The sequence below is a fragment of the Triticum dicoccoides genome, chromosome 5B (genome assembly GCF_002162155.2).
Source record: "Triticum dicoccoides isolate Atlit2015 ecotype Zavitan chromosome 5B, WEW_v2.0, whole genome shotgun sequence".
Lineage (NCBI taxonomy): Eukaryota > Viridiplantae > Streptophyta > Magnoliopsida > Poales > Poaceae > Triticum > Triticum dicoccoides.
Genome location: NC_041389.1, coordinates 19,175,308 through 19,183,883, shown reverse-complemented (window position 1 = coordinate 19,183,883; position 8,576 = coordinate 19,175,308). Strand labels below are relative to the sequence as shown.

At 40.9% G+C, this 8,576-nt stretch overlaps 1 protein-coding gene across 1 annotated transcript; it reads right to left on the bottom strand.

Moving 5' to 3' along the window:
* Positions 1-81: 81 nt before the first annotated feature.
* Positions 82-3,167, bottom strand: LOC119307103. Its single transcript, XM_037583199.1, has 6 exons — positions 2,858-3,167; positions 2,692-2,756; positions 2,513-2,597; positions 2,118-2,420; positions 1,692-1,912; positions 82-871 (listed from the first exon to the last, which is right to left on the bottom strand). Exons 2-6 carry the CDS (start codon positions 2,752-2,754, stop codon positions 137-139), a joined length of 1,407 nt encoding a protein of 468 aa, XP_037439096.1. The 5' UTR covers positions 2,755-2,756; positions 2,858-3,167; the 3' UTR covers positions 82-136.
* Between the last annotated feature and the right edge of the window lie 5,409 nt (positions 3,168-8,576).

Here is an 8,576-nt window from a genome sequence, read left to right as displayed (position 1 = left end):
TTTTTTTTTTTTTGTTGCGTGCGGGTGAGGTGGGGGCGTGGGAGATCGCTGGGAGGTGGGAGGGAGGACGAAAAAAACCCGGACAAAAATGGTGGGACTAAAATAAAACCCGGAACGCGACCTACCAACTGAGACATTACGAGTTTAGATTTTCACCAAAGGATCCGCGACTACCTTGGAATACCAACTCCCACATCCACGAGTTGACAGTTAGTTGGGGCTGTGGCAGAGAAAACAATCTGTTATGGACTTCTCTCGATATTGGCCTGGTTAGAATAGCTTTCCACGCAACCTTCAACTGAAGTACGTAGGAACCATATGTGCAAAACTCCTCTTCACAAGGGTATTGCAGAGTGACCACAGTGCCTTCGTTTTCATAATGGTTATCAACAAAGCAGACATTGAGCACCATTTCTCCGTCATCCTTGTTGATAGGGACAGCTATCAAATTACGAGCTAGCGCAAGAGAGCCATCGTCTCTGACTAATCCCTGACCACCTGCAACCTCTTCGCTGCTGTCATCATCGTATTCGAATAGGGTCATAGGATTCTCTTCGAAGTCATCGGTCCAAGCAATCACTTTGCCACGGAAAGGCACACCATGAGGTCCCTCCAGAATTTTGACTTCAAGGGTGGCTTCCACAGGATGCCGAACAGGGATGCATACCAATTCAACTGTGCTACGCCAACTAGTCAGACACCGAGCCATAGCTCGACCACCATAGCAGTTGAGATTGTGCTCCACTACACCTTTGCTAAAATCTCCTTCTGCAATCCCAGAAGCACCCTTGATCTTTAAGTTAATCTCAAAAAACATGCTATCTCGTGCAATAAATGCTCGACGCGGTCCTGTTAAAGTTAATTCATCCTCCTGCACAACATACATTTAGTAAGTTGACTAAACAAGCTATACCGAAATGTAGTCTGAAACCAAGTTAATTTGACGAATATAAATTCAAGGGATTCCAAGATAATGTTAAACTAGCTAGGGGAACATCACCTCTCCCTCTACCTCTCGCAAAGAAAAATCACATTAGAACAAAAGGCAAACACTTTGATGAGACACGGTGTGGTTCGGCAACTGGGAATCAAAATATAAAAAACTATGGCAACAAATTTATAGCTCAGAAGATTAGCAGTCAGATGCAGAAACTGTTGTGTTTTCAAATAGAATAGTAATCTCTCCAACTTTTACATCAGCAAAGTTTGACGAGATCATGTTGTTTGACAATTAGTAAGCATATTAATAGGAACTATGACAACAGAATGATACCTCACAACATAATGGTGAGTTGCAAAAACTATCATTTCTCCAATTACAACTATAATCCATAAATATAAAAGCTTTTTCAGCAACAAAGTGTATACAGTACGAAGCTAGTTTTCTGAATCATGATATTCGCGACTACGAAGGATGTCAAGAATTATTTCAGTTAAAATAAATATACAAGCTGTGCATCAGTAGAGGAAGTAAAAGAATCTAGCAGATATGTTGGGACTTGGGAGTATACAACTATTTACATACTGGTGTGACTATTCATTATGGCAATGATCAAATAATTACTCTTTTATCCACAGTTGATTAATGGCGAGGACAACATTTGGACTTGATTAGCATGCATCAGTATTCAGTAATATACAGTAGTAAGCAAACACTACAGAGACTGAGGGAGGACGAATGTATAACATACCGAAGAGTTGATGAGCTGGGGATCATCCCTTCCACGCTTGAAGAGATACACACATTTGTAGTCGACCGCATCCCTTGCGAGAACAATACCAAATACACTGATAGGGTAGCCCACATCGGATTTGATAACCTTCAAGGACACAACGTTGACAGATGATGCCACAGTCTTGCTCCAGTCACAAGAAGGTAGCTCTTTAAGTGGCGGTCCATGGATAGCCGCAGCTGCAAAATTAAGGCCAGCGGCCAAACAAATCAGAAGAACCAACAAGGGGGCGAGATGCATGAATTATTACTCCACGGGATATATACACGAATCAGGTTCGCGCGGGAAGGGAAACTGAAATAATATAAATCTAACCACATTGAAATCTATTGCCATTCTAGTGTGGGAATGCTAATTGAAATAGCTACTTGTGGATACACTTACACTCTATGTCAAGGTTAAAGAAGGCTATGTTGAACTTGCACACGCGGGTAGGGACAAGAGCATTCCTCTTTGGGTCAAGGTCAGCTAACTGTTTGCAGAGAAGTATGTGAAGAACCTGCCACGTCTTCTCCAAGAATGTTAGCTCCGGCTCGAGTTCTGGCTCGGACTCAAGGTCTTGTTCTGGCTCTGACTCAGACTCAAGGTCTTGCTCTGGCTCTGACTCAGACTCAGGCCCCAACTCACACTCAAACCCCCGCTGCGGCAGCAAGTCGAGGGAATCTTGGCTTCTGTAGTCCAAAAGAACTGCAAAACAAGGACGCGGTTAAGTAGCCTAGCCTAGCCCAAAAGGAGCAACAAAGACGATGACCGGCTCGTTGGTCGGCAACTATACATACCGCTGCTGCAGGCGCGAGGATGAGCATGCTTCCACTTGAGCTCCAACAACTGCTTCAACTGCTCATTACGGTCCCCAGACAAGATCTTGTAAAAGCCACCAGAAATAAGAGATAAGAAACTGCATCGCATCACATCGCAAGAGAAGAAGAGAGTGGATCGAGCAGAGGAGGGGGTATACCGTGGTGTTGGATTGTGCGGCATCCGGACTGGTCTCAGGTTGGCGGCAGCTCTCTTCCGACATTCCTGCGGTATGCACAGGAGAAATTTCGCTGATTGATTGATGAATCCAAAATCACATTGCGTCGGAAGGGGAGGGAGGTAAAGGGGTCGATCGAGGAGCATACCGCAGGTGTTCCTTCAGCTCCGACCTTGAATCCAAGCCCACAAGCCTCTCCGACCCCGGCTCCGACTCCCGCCGGCGCCAAACCTTCGGCCTCTCCCTTCCGCTCCAACTTCCTGTACACAGAAGAACCGTAAAATTGGGTCCACTCGACGGAGGAGGAGAAGGGGGGAATCGGTCGAGGAGAGGAGCGTGCCGTCGTCTCCGGTTGGCTAGCGCGCCGCTTCTTCGCCGGCACCACACAGCGAACTTGCGGAGCTGCCGCCGGAGAGGCTAGCTAGGGTTCCGGGGAGGAGGAAGAGGACCGGAGGATGACCAAGAAACAAAACGGATCGCTCCACGGGAAAAAATTTCCTAAGTTAAGGCCCGTTCGGACATGGCCCGTGGCTTCTACGTATCTTCTATTTCGCCTGAAGGGGTCCAAAGTTGGCCCGGCCCATGTACGTTTCTTCTTATTTCTTTTTTTTTTCTCGTTTTCGTTTTTTTTCTCTCCATTTTTTCTGTAGTTTTTACCTTTCGTGCGGAGGATAGGAGAATGTAAGACCAACTTAGAAGAGAAAGCATCGCCATCTTCCTGAGAGCAACCAATGTGAGAAAAAATCCCTGACCTAAACTATTAGCCGTAGCGGAGGCATCGCGATCACCCTCCATGCAACCGGCCGCCTAAGCGGCAGACAAAGGGGAGATAGATCCATGGGCTTACCGAAGAAGCGTGAAGGGGACGAGTGCCCTAGCCGCCGCAGTCGCATGAGGAAAATAGCAAAAGTTTCGTCACATTGCAGATGGTTTCCGCCCCACAAACTTCAGGTCACCTCTCTAATGAACTAACTCAGGAAGGTTTTTGCGGGGGACATAAATCAGACGGTTAAGGGAACGAACCGGTCGTCCCCTTGCCATCTCTGGCCTCCATCACCTCCTCACCTTGTACAGTTCTTAGGTGCTTTGCGAAGTGACCCCTCTTTTTTGAAATTTTGTGAAGTCGCCATGGCGTGCTACTGGGATGACCCATATAAACTTTGTGTTTCTTTTGACTTTGAGAAGCTTCTGATCATTTCATCTGTTTTCGTGTTTTTCTGTACAAAATTTTCAGGTTTATTTTGTTCCTTTTCTTTCTTTTTTCTTAAATTCTACTTTTCTAACTAAATTAGAATGGACAGAGAATTGGCTTGTTGCTTAGGTCCTTGCATCCTTGCCCAAACCTATATGCCACTCATAGTAGTTAATTGCGGGTAAACACCCATGTGCAATATAGGTGGGTCGGGTCCCATCGTGGAGCGGCTTCATTTCTTACGGCCTAATGTTTTCTCTATATTGGGTTTTGCAAGACTATCTAACGGGGGCCTTTTTATGAAAATGGCTTTTATTACGGTGTTGTTTTCTAATTCCTTTTTGTCAATTTAAAAGATGGACTTAATGTATTTGAATAAATACATGTATATTTCTTTAAATTAGTGGAGCCTTTTTTAAACTAACTTCCGCTCTTTTAAAAGACATTGATACTTTTTACAATTAAACAAATATATTTTTAAAACAGTTTCCACATTTTTTAATACGTGTGAACACTTTCTAAAATTACATACACATTTTTTAAAGTGTGAAAACTTCTTTAATTACCCAAATATTTATTTTTAATATATGAAACTTTTATTTAATTACATAAATATTTACGTGAACATATTTTTTAGTTCATGAAAATTTATTAGAAATATAATAACTTTAATAATTCCGTGAACATAGTTTTTAAACACATGAAAATGCTAAAATCAAAAAACATAAGTGTTTTTATATAAACTATTGGTTACTTATATTATTACATTAATAGTTTTATACAAAATAAATTCCTAAAATGTTGTAATTTTTAATTGGTTGCACCGATTGAAGCCCATTAAGCATTGTTGTGACTGATGTCGCGCTCCCGCTTGCACCTAGGGCGGGGAAACCCTAGTTAGCGCCTTAAGCGCCCTGCTGGCCAACTGACACACATGTACTGCTCGCATGCACCTCAATATTGCAAGTTTCTTACCTCCAAACAAAATATTTATTTGTTACTAATAAAAAATCAAAAGGTCCTACATTCTTCTTTATATCCCTTCTTTTACTCCGATAGTATTGTGGATAACAACCGATGGAAAGAAAATGAATGTATTTCCATATCATAATAAAAAGGTAAGTGCAATAAATAGAGAATTGGATCATGTCATATGACTTATTTGATTTCTGCTCGCTCTATCGGCTCTCTATCATTGACCATTTTTTTTGGCGACATCTCTACTATTGACCCATTTACCAACTAAACCGTTTATTTTCCAAAAAAAATCATGAAAATAAAAAAAAACAAATTTGGAAAGGGTTATGAATTCAAGATGTTCACCAATTTTAAGAAGTGTGTGAATTTGAAAAAGTTCACAAAATTTGAAAATAAGTTCATGAATTACACAAAAGCTCAAAAATTTTAAAATTTTCACTAAATTTTAAAAAGTTTATGAAAATTGATAAGTTCATGGATTTTAAAGAACAATTTATCGAATTTTGAAAAATAAAACTTGAAAAAAAGTTCATCGATTTTGGATAAAAGGTCATCAATTTTTCAAATACAATATTAACCTGTTTTGAATACATGGTCAACTTTTTTATACACACTGTAACATTTTCAAATGCTTGATTAACATTTTTCAAATAAAACTTTGACATTTTTAATACATTGATGATGTTTTTATATACACATTTAACATTTTTCATATGTTTGATTAACATTTTTTCAAATGCTTGATTAACATTTTTATATTCATGATCTATCTTTTGCACACACATTGTATATTTCTTGTATACATGAGAAAAAAATTCTTTATACACATTTAACATTTTTCAAATGTTTTATGTATTTTTTGTAATATATTTATTTGAAATATCTGGAAGTACAAACAAAAGTAAAAAAAGTGAGTTCATGGGATTTGCGCGTCTGGGCCGGCCTATTTTGGAGGTGACTGATGCGAGAGCACACTAGGTCTTGCATAAGCAAGACATAGCGCTGCCCGTATAGTACCACCCGCATTCTTGGTTATTCCTTGAGTCATATCCAGATCACTGTTGTTTTTGCATATATTTTTTGGCTGTAATTTTATTATACTTGCAACCATTAGATGTATAATGTTTTTCAAGATCTAAGAAACCACATAATAACTCTTATAGTTAAGAACTACAATGAAATATCTTGGAGACATATTTTTCATGGTATCAATCTTTGCCAGAAGAAATATTGTTAACACTTGAGTAAAGATGCAACAATTAGAGCAGCGGCACTGTCACTCGTTCAACCTGCACGAACTTAATTATCAATAAAGGTTTCTGGAAGTCTCTTGAGTTTGCCATCCAAAAAGATGGGAAATCATGGACTTGGGTCGGGGGGTGATCCCCTATATGTGCAGGCTGGCGAACAACAAAATCTTCACCATGGCAAGCAAAGATTCTAACACGACACAATAATGTAAACTCATCGTCACAGTTTCCCATATTTTTGGATCAAGCGAAGAAAAGCAACATGACAAAATATTGTAAAATGTAAACTCTCATATCTACCAATGCCAACAAAAACTCTCTAACTCCATGGCTTTGTAGATAAAGAACCAGAACAATTTTACTCGCAAAAGAATCATGATCACTACTAGAAAGACAATGATAACAACCCAAAATCCTAACCCCAAAGCCTAGCTGATTTGATTTTTATGTTCATCAGTTGGAGTGTTATTTTATGTGTTCTTTAGCCAAGCTTTATTGATCAAATTCTACTGTTGTGGGATACAAAAGGGATCATGGGGATGAACAAGCCAGATGTGGCACCCCTGGTCAAGAGAATGAGAGTACTTGGCTAAGCTATGAGCGTAACCATTAGTGGCCCGCCATTCAGAACTGAACAAACAATTAAAATTCGATGCTCGTAGCTTGATTTTGCTAATGATGGGACCATGTCGGACTTGAGTGCCTTTGAGAATGTCATTCACCACCTGTTTCGAGTTTGGCATGACGATAAAGTTACGAAGCATCATATCCCCCGCCATTTCTAGGGCTTCGCTGCATGCAATTGTCTCATGTATAACTACATCGATGATGCCATGGTGACAAGTGAAGAGCCGCCAAGGTGGTTGTCGAGGCCATCCCTGCAAACTGGCGTTGTTGATCCTCCTCTACCTAAATACCGACATCCACTTGAATTTCTACATACCCCGGAGGAGGAGCTCTAGGACGGACAGGAGCCTCCGCAAGTTTTTCTTTATAGGGGTATCAACAAGTTTGATGTGGAATAGATAATGGATCATGGGGTTGGACCAACCAGACATGTCATCCCTGATCGAGAGAATGTGAAAACTTGGCCAACTTATCGGCAAGTTGGTGTGATGGTGCAGTCGATTAATTGATAGAGGAAGAAATGGGCCACGCTGGGCTACGGCTCACTTCAAAGGCCCAATACTAGGCCAAAGTTTAGGAGGCCAACAGTAGCAATTCCAACCACCCCGTAAGAAAAAGCTTCATGCAATTCCTCTTTTTACCCCTACAAATACAGTTTTATTTCCTTTTGTCTTTCAACAAAGAGTGGATTTTGTCTATCTATATCAATATAAAAAGACTCAATTAATTTCGGTCATCAAACCATGCCAATTCAACGACCTAAAATGCTTTAATGGTGAGTGCTCAACATATTTAACGTGCAACTAATATCACACCAAATATCAATGCATGTGCTAAACACATATTTAATACCATACCTAATACCAACGTGCAATTAATTTCTTTCTAATATAATGTGCACTGCATGTACACATTTACTTGTCTGCTCACAATGGAGCATCAAGAAGATTGCACATAACATATGAGCACACACCCGGCCTCTGCATACCTAGGATGCAGACATCAACATCAACTCACACATATCCGAAAACACACCGACAACTATATAGCAAAGTCATGTAAAACCAAAGCTATCTGTAGACAGGGAAAAAGCAAGAAAATTAAAGAAAAGGAAAAATTCCCAAAGCAATCAGAGATATGCGATCGACAAACTATAACGAAGATATAGAGTTAGTAGGGTGTTTGAACCACGTTAACAAAAATGTAATTAACGAACAAGCTAGCTAAGCTAAGGCTGATGCCGTACGTAACCGGGCCTCGCCCGGTCGCATAGCATATTCCCACGAAAACGAAGAGGGGAGAAAGCTCCAAACACTCACTTTTCACGGCAGCAAGGAGGTTAACTAATTAGTCCTTGCCTCCTTGGAGCCTTTTGGCGGGGTGACAAGAGGCATCTGGCGCCCTGGGTCCTTGGATATGCCGATGAATGATGTCGACGGTGACATCAAGGCATACTCCAATGACTAATTAATTAACTACTAGTGCAATTAGTCGGCTGATGCCGCTGCTAAGGAGCCCATGGGTTTCTTCGTCCCATGTTGTCATGGAGATCGATGGAGCTAATCATGATGTTGATGTCTTGATGTGTCCAAATGGCAGTAACCTCATCAACTTAAGCACTAATAACCATCACTTGAGAAATTTAGCTAGTTGCAGATTCACTTTGTTGTTGTTGTTGGGAGCTAGCTAGTGTCCGTCCGTCAAAAGCAACGCAACGCAACGCAACGTACGTCGTACGATGGACCACCGTCACACAGGAGCCCTCACATACATGTGTTGCTCTCCTAGGCTTCCTCATTTTCGAAATGGAGGAGGTAATT

Coding starts and splice junctions, on each gene's coding strand:
- LOC119307103 (XM_037583199.1), bottom strand. CDS start 2,754: ATGTCGGAAGAGAGCTGCCGCCAACCTGAGACCAGTCCGGATGCCGCA. Junction 2,598..2,691: donor CCGCACAATCCAACACCACG/GTATACCCCCTC, acceptor GGCTTTTACAAG/ATCTTGTCTGGGGACCGTAA. Junction 1,913..2,117: donor CTTTAACCTTGACATAGAGT/GTAAGTGTATCC, acceptor TTAATTTTGCAG/CTGCGGCTATCCATGGACCG.